At 36.8% G+C, this 24,617-nt stretch overlaps 1 protein-coding gene across 1 annotated transcript; it reads left to right on the forward strand.

Moving 5' to 3' along the window:
- The first annotated feature begins 851 nt into the window (after positions 1 to 851).
- Positions 852 to 2,443, forward strand: LOC111913116 (transcription factor MYB10). The gene is made up of 3 exons (XM_023908845.3): positions 852 to 1,080; positions 1,330 to 1,459; positions 1,569 to 2,443. Exons 1-3 carry the CDS (start codon positions 933 to 935, stop codon positions 2,227 to 2,229), a joined length of 939 nt encoding a protein of 312 aa, XP_023764613.1. The 5' UTR covers positions 852 to 932; the 3' UTR covers positions 2,230 to 2,443.
- Positions 2,444 to 24,617: the final 22,174 nt, after the last annotated feature.

The raw sequence follows: 24,617 nt of genomic DNA on the forward strand, positions 1-24,617 counted from the left end.
TATTTATGTAATCTTTTAGTGTGAATATAAATAAATAAAAGGTTTTTGTTAAAGAAAGAGTGAAGAATTTAAGTTATAAAATAAAAATTCTAATGTTGAATTAGAGACGTAAAATTGTATAAAAATTGAGAAAGCTGGTTAACCTAACTAATCACTTGGAGACGTGGTGCACTTTGCTGACTTCATCACGACGTCTTTGGAATTAATTTAATTTCTTTAATTACATTTCCACTTTACTACAATTCTATTCATAAAATAATAGAGACGATTAAAGGTCTATGGCCCCACGACGACCACCAAACTTTAATTAGAAAAACCGTTGCTTTATGTAAAAGTAAAACCCAAACGTCATATATAGTGTCAAAAAAACCTGATTCATAATTTAGGATTACATTTTTATTTATTTATAAATTTTTTTTTCAGATTGCAATCAAGATACTTGCCTACTTAGGTAATTGTTTTTGGATAATACAGAAGACCCAAAAATATTGATGTTAAAAATACGAATTATAAACTAAAATTCATCTTATTCTATATCTAGCTATACAATTCATCGAAATAAAAAATAGCTGTGATATGGTGCATGCATGAGTATATGCTTTATATATTTTTAAAAAATTAGAAACTGTTTAAAATCTTTTGATAAGCTTTTCACTAGCCTGCTTGCTTATATTATCGTCATTGTTCCTAAACAATTGCCAAATTAAAAACAATAGTTAATTAAAAATAGCACACCTGTAGGTCAGTATATTGATGGTGAGGTACTACATACAAATGTGGGACCACCAAGTTGGCCATAATCCAATCTAAGAATCCTACAGAGTCTATCCATATTTATATATATATGGAGATGCAGGAGAAGAAAGTTGGCATGCATATATAGAAAAAGGTAGCTAGCTAGGCTTCGATCGATATATAACTAACTAAATAAGATGAGAGGAGGAGGAGGAGGGCGTTCCCCGTGCTGTGACAAGAGTAAGGTGAAGAAAGGGCCGTGGAGTCCGGCGGAGGACGTCAGGCTCGTCTCTTTCATTCAGAAACATGGCCATTCCAACTGGCGTTCTCTCCCAAAACAAGCCGGTACCTATTTTCACTCTTTCTTTCTTATTTAACCGCTGATAAATAAAATCAATGCATGCAAAAGCACGATTGGTTTTGGTCGATAATGATCCATCTGTTTTGCTCTATATATGGTTTCGAGTAGTCTAAATAAAAATCCATGAGTATTTGCAGGCAAATATTAACCACCTTCTTCAAAATTCAAATCCAAAACCAGGTATTGAAAGAAATACTAAGTAAATATCTAATATTAAATCGTTGGGTTTGAAGGTCTGCTAAGGTGTGGAAAGAGCTGCCGTCTGAGATGGATAAATTACCTACGGCCAGATGTAAAGAGGGGAAGTTTTACTCCCCAAGAAGAGCATTCCATTATTCGCCTTCACGCCACCTTCGGGAACAAGTAATCATGCATTTACTAGCTACCTCTATATATTTCCTCGTTGTAGTAACAGTAATAATAAATCTAATGTATGTATGTATGTATGTAATGAAGTAGTTTATGGCTTCAGGTGGTCGAAGATTGCATCACAGTTGCCTGGACGAACGGACAACGAGATCAAGAATGTGTGGAATACACATTTGAAGAAAAGATCAGTGCTGATGAGCAAAAATGAAACTTTGTTGTCAACACCTTCAACGTCACCGGCTTCCAACATCTCAATTAGTATTGATCAGCCTCACATTAATAATCAAGAAATTTCTTCTAATCACCTGGATATTGATCCAAAAGTGATAGCTCGAGAGGGAGCTGGTGGAGGTGCATTATTGGTTGAAGTTATAGATCAACCATCAACGCCATCTTCAACCGCGTCTTGCAATACTCATGATGAAGTAAATCTTAAAATTCCTTCAGAATCAGAGCTTGAATTTTGGAACATGCTTGAGGACATACAATTACAGCCACAACCAATCGCGGAACACCATGGAGCCCATATCCCAAATGGATCGATAGACGTTGAGTACTGGATGAGATTGTTAGAGGAAGAACTTGGATTACTAGATACAACTCCTGCTACTCAACAAATTCACCAAAATGATCTAACCGAGACGACGAAGACCAAGCTGAACGAGGAGCAGGCAGTATTTGGTTACAATACGGAAATGTGGTGCAAAATAAATGACGAAATATCTACACTGTGGCCTACTTCCCCTCAAAATTTTGGGTTTTAGTTTTAGTTTGATGATTGTTATGTTAGACTTGGCAACCTTGTTTCAACAGAAACAGTAGCAATAGCTAGGTCTTCTATTGTTGCATTAGTCAAGAGAGCTACACTCTTATCCTGGTACGACTTGATCAGTTTGTCGCGGGTAGATGAGTGGACTAGTATTGGCTGATCATGACTTACACAAATTTATACAAAATGTTTCACAATTTACATATTAGAAATCCTAGCATTTGTCAAAAGTATTGAAAGTTTTTTTTTTTTTTTTTTTTTTTTTTTTTTTTTTTTTTTCTTCGTATAATTTATAGATACAACATTTTAAAACAAAACTAGATTATAGTCCGCGTTAAACGCGGAAACGCATAAAAAAAGTAAATTACACGAATGGTCCCTATGGTTTAGGATAATTTACGTGTTTGGTCCCTAACTTATTTTCTTAACTCAGAAGGTCCCTACTATTTATGTTTGTTACGCGATTGGTCCCTGTCTTACCTAAAAAAAACTTATTTTGCCATTGATTTTTTAATTTATTTAAATTAACACACCCCCAACCCCACCCCCTCATCTTATCTTACCTACCCCACTATGTTTTCCTATTTAAATAATAGTACTTTTTGGTTAGACAGGGATCAAACACGTAACAAAAACAAACAGTAGGGACCAAGCGTGTAACAAAAACAAACAACAGGGACTTTCCGAGTTAAAAAAATAAGTTAGGGACCGAGTGCGCAGATTACTCCAAACCATAGGGACCATTCGTGTAATTTACTCTAAAAAAACATATAATCGTTTACAGATATTGCATAATATATATATATATATATATATATATATATATATATATATATATATATATATATATATATATATATATATATATATATATATATATATATAGTTATTGGTATTATTGAAATGTGTAGAAAAATACATTGAAAACGATAAATATCTATAATCATTGAAGGACTTCTTTGTAGACAATATTTTTTGTTTTATTAGTTGAACGACCTTCCTCGTCTCATATAGTTATGATATTGTTATATATTTATAAGCATTTTAATTAGACGTTCCTTCCATAATAAGGTTATCTAATTTAAACATATATTGACAACTAATATACCGTTTTTTCTATTGCCTTAATAGTTTTTTTTAGTTTATGCAATTTTATATTTTATTATACAACATCATCGTTTGTGTGTATTCTGAAATTTCATTTTAAAAATGCTTAATGTTTACACCTTGATATTAATTTTTTTTTTTAATAAACCCGTGTAATAATTATGAAATATATATCTCATTTTAATTAACATTTAATTCCTTCGTTATATCAAATTCTTCATTAAACGGATATATTTTTGAAAAGTAATAATTATAATGGGGCAACGTTATCTAAGACGTAAATGTTTGATATACTTTTGGAGGAAAAAAATCAGGATCATTAAAAAAATTTATATAAAGAAAATAAAAATTTTAATTTGGTGAAATTATGGATGAAACTACTGGCGAAAATTATTTTGGAGGGAGTTGTATTTTATAAGGTATAATAATATTACAAAATTCGAAATATGTGTATTTGTTTTATAAATTTATAAATTTTATTATTATTATATAAAGATAAAAAAAGTAGGTTGATATGATAGACAAAAACATAATAATTTCAATGGTATTTTAAAATCATGCCAAAATTAATCAGATTCTTATGACATAAAAATAAAAAAAAAATCATAATCATCTCTAATATATAAAAGTAACATTTTCCTAATTAATGTCAGTTCGCAAGATAGTTAATTTCTGTTTTGTTAAAGGTACGTAATATTTTTTCCTGTTTAACTGAAAAGTTTCAGAAAAGTAGTTAACTGATTTCATGTAATTTGTTACAAAGAAAATCGAAATATATGAATACATACATTTGATATAGGAACAAAAAAATAATCGAAAAATATATAAAAAAGGAAAGAAGGTACTGACCTTCTAGTGCACAAGAGCGAATGTTTAAAGCAAAGAATGGTGATGGAAGTCACACTACAAAAAAAAAATGCGACTTAATAACCAAAACAAAATGGTCACTAACAATAGAAAGAGTCGTTACTAAACGATTTAGTGACCAAACTTTTGGTCGTCACTTTTCGTCACTATAGGTCCATCACAAAAACTAATTAGTGGCGAAGTATAAAAGCAGTCACTAAACAGTGACGAAAATATATTGGTCACTAAATTTGTGACAACCCGTTTCGTCACTAAATGTCCTTACTAATCAATGAAAGTCATCACTGTCTTATTCGATCAGTGACCAAAGAAAGTCGTCACTGGTTTATCCAATTAGTGACCATAAAAAGTCGACACTATCTCATCCGATTAGTGACCATAGAAAGTCGTCACTGGTTTATCCAAGCAGTGACCATAAAAAGCCGTCACTGATTTTGTCTGATTAGTTACGAAAGAAGCTCATCGCTGATTTTTGTTGCTATTTCTTATATTTAACCAATTTAAGTAACTAGCATGAAACTAGTCAATGGTAAAGATATAATATGATCCATTTATCAAAATTAATCTCATGACATAATAAACATAAATTGTTCACAAATTTAATAGAACCTAGAGTGTACAGTACTTCAATGACTAAAAAAATATACAAAGTAGGATTATACAAGATATTCAAAGAAGATGGATTCAATTCTTTACCATAAAAAATATAAATAGATTTGTCTCAGTACTGCCTTGTCCTGCTTCTTGAGTAACCTTTATCTAAGATTTTGAGCATATCTACCACTAGACCTGTGTCATATCCTGCCATTCTAATCACCAAATATAAGAAAAACAACATTTTTTTTACTTATATTACCATCATAAACCTAGTTTCTTGATTTTTTGAAAAACATAGACATAAGTGATTTTTTTACCTTGTTATGGAATAATGTGGAATCGGAATCCTGTTCTTCTTCAAATTCATGGTCTTCAATGGGGACAACAAATTCCTAAAAAACCAAACAAACTTAAATAAACAATGGTAACTATTTACTACAAACTGATATGAATATTGCTATCATATTTTGTTCATTAGTTAAAGAAAGAGGAAATACCATCCAAAACCCATAGGTAACTTGTGATTTAACTGTCATCTTTACACAGCTAGGAAACTCGGTTCCAAGACTTGATAGAAACTCTCCTGCTCGAATCATAGCAGGTGTAGGTGGAGTTTTGAAGCCTTTAGTTAGAGACTTTACTCTCTTTAAACTGCATGTTAAATGAGTAACATTTATTATATACTTTTCAAATGTTATAGAACTTTATGATAACAAAAGATATTTTTACTATGCCCCATAATAGATTATTGTTCATCAAAACTGGAATGGATGAAAGCACATACCTTTGACAATCATGTACCAACTTTTCTTCTCATTTATAAGTGGGGCAACTGTAGGTTCAGCTTCAAGAGCATCCTTATCTGATATTATAATGTTATAATGACTAAAATGTTTTTTGTTTCCTTTCGTTATGTTACTTGATATTTGACATCATATTTCACTAGATCTTTGCAGAAGTACTTGAATTGTAGCAAGAAAAAAAAAAGAATCGCTTATCACCATCAATGGGTAATATAGACATTTGCTATGATTTCATGGGCATTTTGCAAGTAAACTTTATTTACCTGAAAAAAGACTTAGGGGCAATTAACCAAGAACACCAACACATACCCATTTAGCAATTCTTGTAAAAAGAGACCAAATAATTACTCAAATAAAGAAACTACTAGATAAATATTATATGACACTTTAAGATAAAGGGCATAAGGAAAAATTAACTCATTTTGCATTAGTTTAGCAACTATTAAGATAAAAAAAAAGTAGCTTTAGTTTGGTTCTTATTAGCATGAATGTCTATTAATATTTTATATACTAACCTGAGAAGATTCTGAATTAGTACAATCATGCCATGATTCATCTTTTTGAGAAGTTTCTGAATCCGATTGGTCAATGTCATAATCATTAAGAAGTCCATCCATGACATGTAGGTTTGACTTAATCGCCTACTTAAATCAGCACTAATGGTTAAGGCATCCACTAACTCCATTGGAACAATTCCTAGAAAATGATTTTAAATCCAATAAGATAACCATATCATTAACATACATATGCCTATATAAAGTTTGAATAAAACATGTTAACCAAATAACCAAAGATAATCATATTCATATGATTAATTCATGGCAGGGAGTATATTACCAAACATTTTCACTCGCTACTTTATAAGTCTGTTGATTTTCATTTTGAAAGCCCCATTTCACACCACTTATCCTTTTTAGAATCACCAAATACACCCTGAAAATGCAAAGAGTTTCATCAGGAATTAACATTGAATAATTATTTGATATATTGACAGTAATAAGAGCTTCAATACAAGCAATGGCTTAAAGTATAGCAATACCAAGTTGAAAACCAAATGTTCATGTTTAAACCTGTTCAAATTTTACAGAATACTCTGAGTTAAACTCAAAATTTTCAATATTTACTTCCTCTGCATCTTCTATACTTCTTCATAACAAAATGTATTTTCAATATTGCTTTATGATGCAAAACAGGTCAATGAGGAATCATAATGTCTGGGAGTCTCAAAATTGAAGCTTTTTGGCTGAATCGGGAAAATAGCGGCACAATAAGTTACATAAGAAAGTATTTAGAAGTATGAGATTACCATTGAGCTGTTCATTATAGAGTCCTTGCTTCCATTCACTTCAATAATCTAACATATGGTTGGATGCCCGTAAAGTCTTGAATCTGTCAAAAGGCTAGAATTAAACAACAAAAATATAAGATCAGATGTTATCTATCTCATCATCCAATCGACATTCCATTTAAATGATGAACAATCACACATTCATAAGTATAAAACAGTTACAAATTCTTCAATGTCTAAGCACAAAGCCCCAACTTCATCTTACCTCAATTGAACAATTACGCTTTTGAATTTAACGAAAAAAAAACCAGAATGAAGCTAATTTAGAAACTACATATTGAATTGACCTGACACAAAGCGTGGCAATGCTCCTTTTTCTTCTTGACTTGATGTTGGAAATCTTCTCGGGCTTCTGCATCTCTGGATCTCACGTTGACGGGAGAGGGTGGAGCGACACCGGAGGAGTTGTGGACAAACGAGAGGAGGTAGGTCAAGCCGTCGACAGTCGTCGGTGTTGTTGCGTATAAGGTTATCGCTTACTTGTATCGGCGTATGGAGTTGGAGCATGCTTGCTACTTGCTATGTATCAATTAATGGATCCTCGATTTAGGGCAAACTGCAAAATCAAAGCTAAGGGGGTGTTTGGCTTAGCTTTTAAAAGCCCAAAAGTCCTTTTTGAAAAAGTTACAAAAAGTCAGGATTTCCTGACTTTTCCAAAAAGTTCATTTTACTTATATAAAAACTGCAAAAGTAACTTTCAAAACAAGTTTGTCAAACATCTTTTGATTTTTTTTCTTTTTCAAAAAGGACTTTTGGACTTGAAAAGCTAAGCCAAACACACCCTTAAGGGCATTATGGTCTTTACAACATTACCATTAGGATTTAATATAACGAAACTAATTTTTGTTAATGCTAATAGCATAATAAAAGGTTTGACGGGTCAACCCGCGAATGGGTTGTGTAGTTTCGAACTTTCCGGAATCCAATGTGTTTATTGTTAATTAATATTTATTGAAATTAATTATTTAAGCTTTAAGAGCCATAGTGTCTTTATATACATTTACTCTATATTTTAATAATAATAATAATAATAATAATAATAATAATAATAATAATAATAATAATAATAATAATAATAATAAAATAATAATAATAATAATAATAATAATAATAATAATAATAATAATATAAGTGCTGGAAAGTTCATATGGTGTTAAAATAAATGTGTAATGTGGAACTTTAAATTTTTTTGTTTAATTCACAGACAACGACCGCAGTCTTTTTTTCCAGCCCATGCGTATAAAAATAACTAGTGACTATTATTTTTAGTCATTAATATACAAAGGTCTTCAATTCAGTGACAACTTTGTTTTGGTCATTAAGTCTTCAATTTAGTGACCACTTTTTAGTCACTAATACCTTTTATGATGCTAAAAATATTTTTTGGTTTTACTTCTACCATTTAGTGACTCGGTGAGGGACGACCATTATAAAATTAGTCACTAAATTTGTAGCATTACCAAAATTTAGTGACCACTAATTTTGTGGTCATTAATTGATATTATTAGTGACTAGATTTTTGGTCGTCACTAAAAAATGGTCACTAATAAGGACTTTTCTTGTAGTGTCATAAGCAATAATAATGTTGTTGTAGGAGAAGGTTTAAAGAAAAGAAACGATTGAAAATAAGTGTGACCCGCAGATTCAAGAATGAATCGTATATGTATGTGATAATTTGAATATGATTTTTCGGTATTAATGATTTCTTAATAAAAATATATTTTATATTAATGGTTTACTAATATAAACGGATTTATATTAATGGTTGATATTAATGTCATGATTAAAATGGTTTGTTAGTAATATGTTTTTAAAATTGACCATATTAAAATCTTTATAACTAGAAATTCAAGATTTAAAATATGGAAAACTTCTATTGAAATTAAATACATTCAATTTCAACGAATGTAAGTTATTGTTTGACGATTGAAAACATTTATTGAAATTAAATACATTCTATATGAGGAAGTTGATGTCAGCAATTTGATCTAAGGGTGGAAAAATAAGATTGAAATACAATCAAGGGTACAAATTTTTTAACATGATGTCATAAGGTTTCTCTTTTAATAATATTTAGAGACACTATGTATATAAATAAATAAGTATTATGTAGAAATCACCACCAAATAAAAATATTAATGTTTTTTTTCCTAAAGACCAAGGCTTTTTATTAAAAACAATATCAAAAAATTATACACTTAAGTCCAGTGGAAAATTAGCCTATAAATCAAACATTTGCCTATTGTGATCTATGTGAAACTTGTGGGAATGGGCTACGGTTTGGCGGCACTCAATGCCACATAGGCATGGAACACACCCCCCCCCCCCCCTATGCACTAAATTTTGATTAGTGGAAGGGTTTGGTGGACAGTTGAACAGTCAATTGTTTAATACTACATCCGTCCCAAAATTATTGTCCATTGACAAAAAAACATACAGATTAAAGAAACATTAATTACCATTAACTTTATACAATAAAATGACAGTTTTGTCCTTACTTTGGATTTAATGTTTTATTAAATGTTTAGTTGGTTAAGTAATTATGACGGGTAATTTGGTAAAAATGTTATTTATTTTTAGAAGTTGACTATTATTTTGGGACAACCCAAAAAGAAAAGATGGGCTATAATTTTGGGACAAAGAGAATAATTTTTTTCCATATAAAACCATACTTTCACCCTTATTTCTTCAAACCAAAACCAAGTTTTTAAATCTTTCTATACTTTTTCTGTCAAAATCAAAAGAAAATGCCATCGTCTTGGTCGTCTGAAGAACTTCAATTTATATCTGATGTTGCTGTCACCTGTGATCAAATGGCGTAGCAAGCATATGTCGCTTTATGCAATAACGCTGCTGAAACTTCTCACCGGAGAACACGGAGATATATTTAGAAATATTGTGAAGAAGCCAACCAACGTTTGATCCAATACTACTTTCACGAAAATGCCACTTATAAAGGGTGCTACTTGATAGATTTTATAGGTTACAAAAAAATGTGGCAAAAAAAAATTAACCCTAAGTTCGCATACAACCTAGTTGATCTAAGTTTTCTCTTTTAATTGCAACAAACAATTGAACATCAACAACCCTAGGAAGTTATTCTGATACGACTTGATCAGTTTGGCATGGGTAGGTGAGTGGACTAGTATTGGCTTATGACTTACACAAATTTATACAAACTGTTTCACAATTTAGATATCAGAAATCCGAGCATTTGTCAAAAGTATTGAAAGTTATTCTTATATAATAATTTTTTTGCGTAGACAATAATTTATAAATACAACATTTTAAAAAAAATATGTATATAAATAAATAATTATTATGTAGAAATCACCACCAAATAAAATATTAATGCTTTTTTTTTCCTCAAAGAGCAAGGCTTTTTAATAAAAACAATAGCAAAAAATTATGCACTTAAGTCCAGTGGAAAATTAGCTTATAAATCAAACATTTGACATTTGTGATCTATGTGAAACTTGTGGGAATGGGCTACGGTTTGGCGGCACTCAATGCCACATAGGCATGGAAACACCCTCCCCCCCCCCTTCCCCGCCCCCCCTCTTATGCACTAAATTTTGATTGGTGGAAGGGTTTGGTGGACAGTTGAACAGTCAATTGTTTAATACTACTTCTGTCTCAAAATTATTGTCCACAGAAAAAAAAAAAGCATACAGATAAAAGAAACATTAATTACCATTAACTTTATACAATAAAATGACAGTTTTGTCCTTACTTTGGATTTAATGTTCTATTAAATGTTTAGTTGGTTAAGTAATGATGATGGGTATTTTGGTAAAAATGTTATTTATTTTTAGAAGTTGACTATTATTTTGGGACAACCCAAAAAGAAAAGATAGGCTATAATTTTGGGACAAAGAGAATAATTTTTTTCCATATAAAACCATACTTTCACCCTTATTTCTTCAAACCAAAACCAAGTTTTTAAATCTTTCTATACTTTTTCTGTCAAAATCAAAAGAAAATGCCATCGTCTTGGTCGTCTGAAGAACTTCAATTTATATCTGATGTTGTTGTCACCTGTGATCAAATGGCGTAGCAAGCATATGTCGCTTTATGCAATAACGCTGCTGAAACTTCTCACCGGAGAACACGGAGATATATTTAGAAATATTGTGAAGAAGCCAACCAACGTTTGATCCAATACTACTTTCACGAAAATGCCACTTATAAAGGGTGCTACTTGATAGATTTTATAGGTTACAAAAAAATGTGGCAAAAAAAAATTAACCCTAAGTTCGCATACAACCTAGTTGATCTAAGTTTTCTCTTTTAATTGCAACAAACAATTGAACATCAACAACCCTAGGAAGTTATTCTGATACGACTTGATCAGTTTGGCATGGGTAGGTGAGTGGACTAGTATTGGCTCATGACTTACACAAATTTATACAAACTGTTTCACAATTTAGATATCAGAAATCCGAGCATTTGTCAAAAGTATTGAAAGTTATTCTTATATAATAATTTTTTTGCGTAGACAATAATTTATAAATACAACATTTTAAAAAAAATATGTATATAAATAAATAATTATTATGTAGAAATCACCACCAAATAAAATATTAATGCTTTTTTTTCCTCAAAGAGCAAGGCTTTTTAATAAAAACAATAGCAAAAAATTATGCACTTAAGTCCAGTGGAAAATTAGCTTATAAATCAAACATTTGACATTTGTGATCTATGTGAAACTTGTGGGAATGGGCTACGGTTTGGCGGCACTCAATGCCACATAGGCATGGAAACACCCTCCCCCCCCCCCCCTTCCCCGCCCCCCCTCTTATGCACTAAATTTTGATTGGTGGAAGGGTTTGGTGGACAGTTGAACAGTCAACTGTTTAATACTACTTCTGTCCCAAAATTATTGTCCACAGAAAAAAAAAAGCATACAGATAAAAGAAACATTAATTACCATTAACTTTATACAATAAAATGACAGTTTTGTCCTTACTTTGGATTTAATGTTCTATTAAATGTTTAGTTGGTTAAGTAATGATGATGGGTATTTTGGTAAAAATGTTATTTATTTTTAGAAGTTGACTATTATTTTGGGACAACCCAAAAAGAAAAGATGGGCTATAATTTTGGGACAAAGAGAATAATTTTTTTCCATATAAAACCATACTTTCACCCTTATTTCTTCAAACCAAAACCAAGTTTTTAAATCTTTCTATACTTTTTCTATCAAAATCAAAAGAAAATGTCATCGTCTTGGTCGTCTGAAGAACTTCAATTTATATCTGATGTTGCTGTCACCTGTGATCAAATGGCACAGCAAGCATATCTCACTATATGCAATAACGCTGCTGAAACTTCTCAAAGGAGAACACGGAGATATATTTAGAAATATTGTGAAGAAGCCAACCAACGTTTGATCCAATACTACTTTCACGAAAATGCCACTTATAAAGGGTGCTACTTGATAGATTTTATTGGTTACAAAAAAATATGGCAAAAAAATTCACCCTGAGTTCACATGCAACCTAGTTAATCTAAGTTTTCTCTATTAATTGCAACAAACAATTGAACATCAACAACCCTAGGAATACTCTATTATTTTCTAAATTAATAAAGGGTTTTAGGGTTTACATACCTTTTGATTATTGTAATAAATAGTCAAACAATTCTTTATTAAACAAGATTTAGAAAGCAAACACCATAAATCGTGTCCCTATAATAGTTTGTAACCAAACCCTATCAACAGAAGACTTGAGAGGAGAGAGGAGGGAGGAGGTGATTTCGGATTTCTCTTCTTGTATAGTTGAACAAGAAAACCCTGCATAACACTAATTTGAATATAATACTAATATCTCAAATTAGGTAATTATCCACACTAAGGATTAATCTAGAAACTTAAGGAGGCTTCAAAATTTTGGGCATCCCTATATTATTTTAGAACAAATACAGCTTAGGGCGTTCCACTTTTAATTAATCCAATTAATCACAAAATGAATTCCAATTAATTTCTGATTAATTATTAATTAAATAATAGTATTTCTAATTAATATATTATACTTATAATATATCAATAAATTATTTATTTCTATTTATTAATCTTATAATAAACCAATAAATTAACCTCTCTCTCTCTCTCTCTCTCTCTCTCTCTTTGGTTTAGTATTAATTAAATAATAGTATTTCTAATTAATATATTATACTTATAATATATCAATAAATTATTTATTTCTATTTATTAATCTTATAATAAACCAATAAATTAACCTCTCTTTCTCTCTTTCTCTCTCTCTCTCCAAAAAGTCATTATGTCAATTAATAGTTTTGAAGGCAACCAAAAAAGACTTTGCTTTAAATTCAAGTACATACCAATTTAGTTATTGGCTTAGGAACCTAATCCAATAGTCTCCCACTAAGATAAATCTATAACTACAATTGCAAGTATAACTTATAAATCAAACATCAAAGGGTGCTTTCCAAAGCAACTCCAGACTTTGATCTAATCAGATATCGGCCCTAAGATAAGTGATCAAATATTTCTTCGTTCTACAAGATATCGTACGGACATGACACATGGATTATAATCAATCTCTTGTCTAAAATTGTGTTTCCCGATCTCCCGATTTGTGAGGAACTCATAAGACTTACTATTGAACACAACAATTTAGTTGTAACACCCGTTTCTTGAAGAAGGTTGGCCAAGATTAAAGGAATCAAAACAAGGTTCTTTTTTGGAGAAAATCTTCAGCCATGACGTGAGGAAGGGATGCCCACAACATGGTGTGAAATTAATGGATTGCGTGTTTAGAGGGCCACGACGGCGTGGCAATGGATGGCCATGGTGTGGCAATGGTAGCAGCCCAAGCCCATGTATTTTTAGGGTTTCTCTCATATTTACGCCCCTTAACTCCCATTCTAGGTTATTTCCTACATCCTCCATCTCCCCATTCCGAAACCCTTGCCTCATTTCTTTAATCTTGACCTTGGTGGCTCTATCTTGAGGTTGTTTGCTTAATTTGGTGAAGCTTGGAGAAGAGGGTAGTTCATTTTGGTGCAAGGAAGCACAGATCAAGCTTGGATCCAAGATCTTCTTCATATTTTTGAGTAGTTGGAGATAAAAAGTTCATACCTTGACTTTTGTTCTTCTTGTTTCAAGTATGAGCCCATTTTTGCATGTTTTGGACTCATTCTTGAGTGCTCTTGGAGTTTTAGTATGTAACACACGGATCCCGGTATGTATTTTAAATTAAATCATTCATTTTTGCAAAGGGACTCGACGAGTTGGAGGCCCCAAACTCATCAAGTAAAAACAAATTTTTGGACGCGGAACTTGAAGTCTACTCAATGAGTTGAGAAGCCTCAACTCGACGAGTAGTGTTTCCAGAGTGAAACCATAATTTTCAGGGTTTGCACCCTATTTAAACACCTTAACACTTCATTATGGCCTCCCATATCACCTCCCTTAGTCCAGCAAAACCCTAATTTGTGATCTTGAGCCTTTTGAGTGTGTGTGAGTGAAAAGAGAGTGATTCTTTGGTATTTCCTTGAACTAGTGGAAGCTACAAGTGCTTGGTTGAAGGAAGAAGCCTTGGATCCAGAGATTTATTTGTCAAAGCAGCCTCATTGAGGTATAAAGTCTATACCATGACTATTCACTCACTAGATCTCTTCATGGAGTAGTTTAGGGCTTTAAGGAGCCTATTTTGGAACCATTCATGGATGCAAGCATGTTTTGGAGTCATGACTTTAGGTCTGGAGCCTTTGAGGGACTCCATGGCATAAAGGTGCCAATTTTATGGCCATGGGAGTCCCATGCAACTTGTGAACTGCGTTTTAGGGCTTTTTGAGCTAAATAACCCATGCATAGATGTAAAGTTAGAAACTTTACATGATATATTGACCCTAGGGAACCAGATCTATGATTTGGATGCATTAAGCCCAACAGAAAGTGACTTAATGGATATATGTTATGGGGGGACTCAACGAGTTGTTCATACGACTCAACGAGTTGGGTCATGGTCCCCCAACCTTTTCTGTTATTGAGTAAACTCATTAAGTCTAGGAGATGACTCACCAATTTGGCCATGGTTTTGGGTTATGAAGATTGAGGAACTCAACGAGTTCAAGGAGGAACTCGGCGAGTTGTGAGTAAAAGGTCTCGGCTATGTTATGAGGAAGAAATCGACGAGTTCATGAAAGAACTCGACGATTAGGATCGAAGTTTCCAGAGTTTTATGAATCTTGGAACTCGACGAGTTCATGAAAGAACTCGACGAGTAGGATCAAGATTTTAGGGTTTTATGGATTATGGAACTCGATGATTTGATGGACCAACTCGACGAGTTGAGTCAACCAACCTGTTGACTTTGACCAAGATGTTGACTTTGACTTTTACCATTGACTAGAGTTGACTCTTAAAGGGGTTATGAGTATGAAAGGGTAAATAAAGGAGTTTGCTATGTGTACGAGTTTGAGAGGAGTTAATCCCAGTATCTAGGATTGTTCAGCTGCTACACGACATTGAGGTGAGTTACCTTCCAGTAGAAGTGGGTCGAGGCACCAATGTTGGCCTACTAGTAAGAGTTATAGTAGAGATGATTGTCTCTGCAATAATTATATTGTATGTCACTATCTGTTATGCCTTATGTGCTAGCATGCTATAATGATATGTGATAGTGGTAGGGGGTAGGATAGACCCCAGTACTAGTCGATAGGGCCGAAGGGGTATGCCAGTACCTGGATAAGCTAAGCAGTACATGATTTATATGTTTATGCACTAGGATGCTATGCGATAGAGTATGGGGTGAAAAAGTCCTCGATATCGGTCGAAAGCACCGAAGGGGTAGTCAAGCACCCTGATATGCTAGGCAAGGTACCGTTCGAAAGGATCAAAGGAGTAGGCCAGCACCCTAATATGCTAGGCTGGGTACCGGTCGACAGGACCGAAGGGGTAGGCCAGCACCCTGATATGCTAGGTTGTTACCGGTCGAAAGTGACCGAAGAGGTAGTCCATTACCCGGATATGTTAGATAGTACGTATGGTGTATGGTATGTGGTATAATGGGGGAACTCACTAAGCTTTGTGCTTATGCTTTTCAGTTTCGTTTCAGGTTCTTCTTCTTCGAAGGGAAAGGAGCCAACACTATAGCAGCGCATCACACACACGATATGATGACTTGAATAGGATATGCTTGGTTTGGTTACTCAATGCCTGAATGCCACTTGCTTTGTGCTTTTAGGAGTTCTAGTTATCTTTAACTAACTAGTAAATAAATATGTTAAGTTACATATTGCGAGGACTAAATAATTTCAAAAGGTTAGGTCTAGCCCTATTTCGCAGCTCTTGTTTGAGTCCAACCATTGTAGGGTAGGACTTCTCATTCGAAAAATTATCTGGTCTTAGTGATATGTAATTGTATTCGCGAGCTAGTTAGGTAAAGGTAGTGGGGATTTCTTATGCAGCTGATGGCGGAGAGTAGGTCGGAGAGTTACCCTAGGATGAGATTTGGGCAGCGAGCAGTAGTAGTAGAAGGGACTTGGTGAAGTCGAGGCAATCCTTGAGGAAAGTAGGGATAGATGTGGAAGGTAGTATGGGTTCGTACTACTAAAAGTAGAGGATCCGTACTCGTGTCAAGGAGGGTTGAGATAGAACCAAGGAACTTGTAGAATGTGTGAGACCTCTCGAGGTTATGTATGACCCTGACGATTATGTGTTTTGTTCTAGAATGGTGGTGACATGTCGCGGAGCAGGAGGTTTAGGATCTGGGTCAGGATCAAGTTCAGGTTCGGGTGCAGGTTCCGATCTGGTTGATGACTGACTATGCAAGTTCATCGCATCTGAGATCACAAGAGGAATCCTTGAGGCAACCCAGTGTGATTTTCGGGTAGATCAAGGAAGGGATCATCAAGTTGATGGTGGAGCGTCTCATGGCATTTAGGAGCGACATGGCATCTGGCCAGTCAGGGATACGCACACTCTCCTTCAAGGATTTCAGGGGATGTGGTGCGCCAGACTTCCACGGGGTGAAGGACCCCATTATGGCCAGGAGGTAGATTGCAGACATCGAGTCTACACAGTTGACGAGCTTCTACCCTTAGGGGTCGAAGGTCCGGTATGCTTCAGGTTGTTTGAGAGACCGAGCTTGGGATTGGTGCGAGGTGGTCAGTGATTCGTTGGGAGCCCCAGCCATTGAGGCTATGACTTGGGGTCAGACTTTGTGACCAGGTTTAGGGTAGAGTTTGTGCCAGCTGTGGAGATTCAGCAGCTGGCCAGGGATTTTCTTGACATAATACAGACAACTGAGTCAGTGGCAGAGATTACCGCCAAGTTCAAGGAGAGGGCCTTATTGGTGCCTCAGTACGCGGGGGACGAGGAAATGAGGAAGACCCAATACTATGACATGTTGAGAGCTGACATCTGGAAACATGTCAGCTACTCAACATGCCCAACCTTGGAGGACATGATAGCCAAGGCGAAAGAGAGGGGGTTGATATAGAGCACATCCGAAAGAGGAAGGCGAAGGCTGGGCAGGTTACTGGGGTTTCAGAGAAGAAACCCAAGGGATCCGACAATAGGTTGAAGGGCCAGCAGGGCCGGAGCCGCTATGGGAAATGTAGCAAGACACACGAAGGAGTTTGTAGGCTAGGGTCATCGGGCTGCTATAAATTTGGCAGGGATTGTACTGCCCCTACACCGAATCTTCAGAAATCAGACCTGATTTGCTTCCATTGCAATCAGAAGGGCCATAAAAAGGCTAACTGCCCGGGGTTGACATCTGGAGCACCAGTGGCGGCGCCAGCTCCAGCGAACCTGCAGATCACGGATGGTCGATAGAGCAAGACGGATCCTCCAGTGGTGAGGAGTCGAGCCTTCCAGCTGACTGCCGAGGAGGTGCGCACTGCACCGGATGTGGTGATGGGTATGTTTTCTCCTCCCTAACTCTTATTACTTGTCGTTTATGATATTTATATGCTATGTTTATGTGTTTTGTTTAGGACCGTTCCATGTGAACGGCATTCCAATACAGGTGTTATTTGACTCGGGGGCTACCCGATCATTTGTCTCTCTTGCTGTTAGCAAGAGGCTTTCTAAGTCTTCAGGCATGCTGGATTGTCCATTAGAGGTCGAGATGGCTGACGACTGATCTTTCCAGACATTAAAGGTTTTTAGCGATTGCGTTTTGAGATTATATGATAAGTGTTACCTCATGGATTTGGTTCCCATTCCATTGCGTGGGAACAAGGTTATCATCGGCATGGATTCGCTTATCCCTAATAGGGTGGTGATCGACCGTGTGCAGCAGTTGGCGCATGTCAGGGTTGCGTAGGGTATGTGGCTTATGTTATGGATACCCGGGAGGCGGGTAAGGTGACTGTGAGTGATATGCCAGTGGTGCGAGAGTATCTGGACATATTTCCAGAGGAGCTGCCTGGGATACCTCCGGAGAGACAGGTGGAGTTCAGGATAAACCTAGTCCGAGGTGCGGCTCCGATAGCCAAGGCACCATATCGGTTGGCTCCTCCTGAGATGCAAGAGTTGTCTACACAGTTGCAGGAGCTGTTAGACAAGGGATTCATTAGGCCGAGCAGTTCGCCTTGGGGATCCTTGATTCTGTTTGTGAAGAAGAAGGACGGGTCACACCGGATGTGTATAGACTACCGGGAGCTGAACAAGGTAACGGTGAAGAACCATTACCCACTCCCGAGGATTGATGATCTCTTCGACTAGCTACAGGGGGCATCTTGGTTTTCCAAGATAGATTTGCGTTCAGGCTACCACCAAATGCGAGTCAGAGACGAGGATGTACAGAAGGCTACTTTATGGACTCAATATGGCCACTACGAGTTCGTGGTGATGCCCTTTAGGCTCACCAATGCCCATGACGTGTTCATGGACCTCATGGACCGCGTATTCAGACCGATGTTGGATCGGACTATGATAGTTTTTATCGATTACATCTTAGTTTACTCCAAGACGTGAGAGCAACACGAGGAGCACTTGCGGGAGGTGGTGGATACCCTGAGGAGGGAGAGCGTGTACGCCAAGTACTCCAAGTGTGAGTTCTGGTTGCGCGAGGTGTAGTTTCTGGGGCACCATGACAACCAAAACGGTATTTTGGTTGACCCGGCCAAAGTGGAGGCCATGATGAGATGGGAGATTCCGTAGTCTCCATCTGAGATTCGGAGTTTCCTCGGGTTAGCAGGCTATTATCAGAGATTCATATAGGACTTCTCCAAGATAGCGGTACCCATGACACGATTAACGAAGAAGGACGTTGTATTTCACTAGGGGCCTGAGCAGCAGGCAACATTCGAGACATTAAGGCAGATGTTGTCGAGGCGCCGATCTTAGCCCTGGCAGAGGGCGTGGAGGATTTTGTAGTGTACTGTGATGCATCCATTTTGGGTTTGGGCGCAATATTGATGCAGAGGGGGCATGTCATCGCTTACGCCTCGAAGCAGTTAAAGCATCACGAGGCGAACTACCCGACACACGATTTGGAGTTGGGGGTGGTTGTTTTTGTTGGATACGGTTTTTAAGTCCATAACTATATTTCTTATGTACTTGACCTGATTTAGCATGGTCCATTTGGGTTGCACTTCACCAAAACAATTTGGAATTTAAGAAGAGGATATGTATGATTTATTAATATATTATTAGTTATAATATATTAATATGAAATAATATTATTTAATTTGTATTGATCAATAATTAATTTGGAATTAATTTTGTGGTCAAATGAGACTAATTAAATATATAGGGATTGATTGTGTAAATCATCCATTCTTATATTGTGGGCTAGTGATCCATGATTCCTTATGTTGGGCTTAACCCATGTGGTGACCCATGGATGCTCAATGGAGGTTAAAACCCATGGATCATGAGGAATGTGGAAAGTCATGAGTTACATGGTGTAACCTTAATGTGCACACTATATAAGAAGCCTTTTGGTTCAAGAAAATGGCAACCTAGTGTATTGACAAGGAGAGGCCAATTTTTGTGAGCATTATAGTTCTTTTCCAAGTTTCCAAAGTGTTGGTGGTGATTTGTGATTCCACTTGAGGCATTCACATTATTGTTGCTAAGTTCATAAAGCTCCAAGCAATAAGCCACAAAAAAAGGTATGTTGTCTAACTTGTTTTATTCATTATGTATCAAAATTTTGTATGCAAGTTAGGGTAATACCTTGGAAACTTCAAGTTTACATGTATAATAGTGAAAACATCGATCCAAGGTATTTAGGGTTGCATGAACACCTTAGGAGTGTTAGAATGCTCAAAACCCTTCAGTGGTATCAGAGCCTAGGCTTGCTTTCAATTATACATGATGCTACTTGCTCTTTGAAGTTGAAAAAATCAAGTTTTTTTTTTGTTTTTTGACTGATGAACTCGTGGAGTCCACTGATGGACTCGACGAGTCCATGTACAAATTGGGCTAATCAACAAATCCAGTTCATGGACTCACTGAGTTAGCTGGACAGAGTGCAGAAAAATGATTTTTTGGCCCCACATGGATAGCATCATTATCCCAAACTATTTTGAATCATAAAATTATGTTTTTTAAGATATGGTAATGATCATGTGAATCCATTTGTAAGGTGATTGTCAAAATTTCATGCTTTGTTTTAGTTTATATGATTAGTCTAAATTACATGGAATTTGTTTGATTTGACTTACCTTGATCATATGAGTTTAATCTAGAACTTGAACATTCTTGTTATTTGAATTGTTGTTCTTGATGATTTTAATGGACTCCATAACTTGTCCTCAAGTTATGGAATTCCAAAAGTTTTTCATTTAAATGAATCATTATTAGTCATAGGTTATAGAAAAATGAAGAGTCTCATTTTAAAAGACAATTAAACTCTTATGTTATGAAGTTGAAAAGTTTTGAAGAGTTTCAAAACATGCCCTCAAGTTTTGGAATTTGTAAAGTCACACATTGAAACTTTAATTCCAAACCCTATAATTTTAAAAGTTTAAAATTAAACCCTTATACTATTATAGTATTATAAGTTTAATAATTATATATATATATATATATATATATATATATATATATATATGTGTGTGTGTGTGTGTGTGTGTGTGTGTATAAGAACAAGTTAGTCTTACCGTTAGTAGGCCTCATTCACAAAGTCGGTCTATAAGGGGGTATAAGGTTACTACCTATAAAATGGTGGTTTTGTAACACCGTAAATTTCAAAACCATTTTTTGCAATTTATAAAAAACATAATTCATTTATTATTCATAAAAACATCATTGTTTGAAATTCAAGTTCATAGCATATAACAATCCCAAGATCTCATAGCATAAAAATCCCGTGTGTGTACTAATCAGGCCGGCGCCTTCCCACGATCCTCACTAGTACCTGAAACAAATAACACCAAACACTGTAAGCACAAAGCTTAGTGAGTTCCCCAAAATACCATATATATAACACATATTATCCACTCAAGGCTATAACGCTTTGGGTCCGTGCACCCAACTCTATGAACCCTCAGGCTCTATCTTTGTGAACCTTCCGGTTCTACCTCTGCAGCATGCACCACATAAATCACATAAAATAACGCAGTGCAACACATAACACATATATAGCATACAACACTGTATCACATAACTCTAATTACCTACTCAAGGCAAAGTATAGTGAGAAGACTCACCTCACGTATCTCGGTAACTCGAAAATCCCGGAAATCACTAGTGCTCGATCTCCCGAGCTATAGTCCTCCTATAACACAAGTATATCTCTAATTAACACTATCCCAACTATGGTTGACTAATTCTACCAAGTCAACACCGGTCAAATCTGGTCAATGGTCAATGGTCAACCTAACTCGCCGAGTCTGGCGTGGACTCGTCGAGTCCCTACGGGGACCCAATTCCTCTGAATCCCTTCCGACTCACCGAGTCACTCACCCAACTCGGTTACTCAACCCCTGGTTCGAAAACACGGAACAACTCGCTCCAACTCGTCGAGTCTGCCCATGGACTCGACGAGTGCATTCCATGCACAACCCCAAACGACCTTCTGAGGTCAGATCTGTTCCACTAACTCATAGATCCAGTCTTTCCAAGCTTATTTATCATGTAAAGTTTATGTCTTGGCACTCATATCACACCTATTGACTTAGAAATGGTGTTTTAACATCAAATACAATGATCTTAAACCAAAACCTCCAGAGAATCATATAAAGCTTGGACAAAAAGGCACTCTGGACCTCCATGGGTCCAGATCCAGAACCTAACTCGCTAAGGGACCATGGGAGCACTAGATTTAGTCACAAAAGGGCTCAATAAGCGCTAAATCAACATGAACATCACCACAACAGAAAAATGGTTCGAAAATTGTACCTCAAACATGATGTTCTAGACCTCAGATCTTCAGGAAGTTAACCCTCTTGCTTCCTCTTGGCTATAGCTTCCTTTCCCTTGCTAGACAACACCTCCAAGGTCGACAATGGCTCCTTCTCTCACTCCAAACGCTCAAGCTCACTAGGGTTTCGCTCTGGGGAATGGTGAGCACAAATGACGGCCATAAGGCCCTTTAAATAGGTCCCAAACCTGAGAAATTAGGGTTTCATTAAACAGCACGGAATTGCCGAGTCCACCAATGCGACTTGTCAAGTTCGGTCATTAATCTGGGTGAGAAATCGTGTCTCTACTCGGCGAGTCTACGCACCAACTCGCCAAGTTCTTCCACAAAACTCGAAATAAAATGAATAAATATAATACCTGAAATTCTGGATGTTACAGGTTTAATGGGTGTCCACTTCCAGAGGCACCTCCTTGTTTCTCAGAACCTTGATCTTCCGATCCACAATCGCAATTGGTCTCTCCGCGTAGTTCAGGCTCGCATCCAACTGAATGTCCTCTAACGGCACTACCGCCGACTCGTCGGCTATACACTTCCTCAACTGAGACACGTGGACGGTATTATGAATTTGCTCCAACTCCGCAGGTAGCTCCAGGCGATACGCTACCCTGCCCACCCTCGCGATTACTCTGAACGGCCCAATATAACGGGGCCCTAGCTTGCCCCTTTTCCTGAATCGAATCACTCCTTTCCAAGGAGATACCTTCAGGAGAACATAATCACCGACCTGGAACTCAAGCTCGGATCGACGCTTATCCGCATAACTCTTCTGGCGGCTCTGAGCGGTCAACAATCTCTGCCTGACCCGCTGTATCTGCTCTGTTGTCTGAAGCACAATCTCCGTGCTACCCATCACTCGTTGCCCTACCTGTCCCCAACAAATGGGAGTCCGAAACCTCCTCCTATACAACAGCTCAAAAGGCGGCATACCAATGCTTGAATGATGGCGGTTATTGTAGGAGAACTCTGCTAAGGGCAAAATACGTGTCCCAACTTCCGCCAAAATCCAACACGCATGCTAGGAGCATGTCCTCGAGCGTCTGAATCGTCCGCTTGCTCTGACCGTCAGTCTGTGGGTGGTACGCGGTACTAAAATGCAGCCTCGTACCCAACTCCTCATGGAATTTCTTCCAAAATCTGGAAGTGAAACGCACATCCCGATCTGATACGATCGAGATCGGCACCCCATGCCGCGATACCACCTCTCTCACATAGACCTCTGCTAACTTTTCTACTGAAGAACTCTTACTAATGGTGAGAAAGTGAGCACTCTTTTTCAGACGGTCTACTATCACCCAAATCGCATCGACGCCCCTCGCCGTTCTCGGCATTTTGGTGATAAAATCCATGGATATCTGCTCCCATTTCCACTCTGGGATTTCCAGTGGTTGCAACTTACCATGCGGTCTCTGATGTTCTGCCTTAACCCTACGACATGTTAGGAACCGCTCAACAAACCACGCCATATCTCTCTTCATACAGGGCCACCAATAGTCTCTCTTAAGATCCAAAAACATCTTAGTGGACCCGGGATGGATCGAGAATCTCGATCTATGCGCCTCCTCCATCAAGATGGCATGTGTTCCTCCAACAAAAGGTACCCAAATCCTACCCTGGAAGGTCATAATCCCTCTGCTATCGGTTACGAACTCTGATACCTGACCGATAACTCGCTCTCTCTTACGATTCTCCGGTCTTACAGCCTCAGCTTGAGCCCCTCTGATGGTGTCCAACACTGGAGTCATCACCGTCAATCTCATACAAATATCCCGAATTGGAGCTTTCTCTGCCCTACGACTCAGGGCGTCGGCTACCACATTAGCCTTGCCCGAGTGGTAAAGGATCTCACAATCATAATCCTTTACTATATCCAACCATCTTCTCTGACGCATGTTCAGGTTTAGCTGATCCATCAAATACTTCAAACTCTTGTGGTCTGTGTATATCGTACACCTAACCCCATACAGGTAATGGTGCCAAATCTTGAGGGCGAACACTATAGCCCCCAACTCTAGATCGTGGGTGGGATACCTTGCCTCGTGAGGCTTCAGCTGCCTTGATGCGTACGCGATCACATGCCCTCTTTGCATCAACACCGCGCCCAACCCAGATATCGATGTGTCACAATACACCACAAAGTCCTCCATTCCCTCTGGAAGAGCCAACATCGGGGCTTCGCACAATCTCTGGAGAAGAGTCTCAAATGAGGCCTGCTGCTCTGGGCCCCAGCTTAACACCACACCCTTCCGGGTCAACTTGGTGAGGGGAACAACAATCTTGGAGAAATCCTTGATGAACCTCCGATAATAGC

The sequence above is a fragment of the Lactuca sativa genome, chromosome 7 (genome assembly GCF_002870075.4).
Source record: "Lactuca sativa cultivar Salinas chromosome 7, Lsat_Salinas_v11, whole genome shotgun sequence".
Classification (NCBI taxonomy): domain Eukaryota; kingdom Viridiplantae; phylum Streptophyta; class Magnoliopsida; order Asterales; family Asteraceae; genus Lactuca; species Lactuca sativa.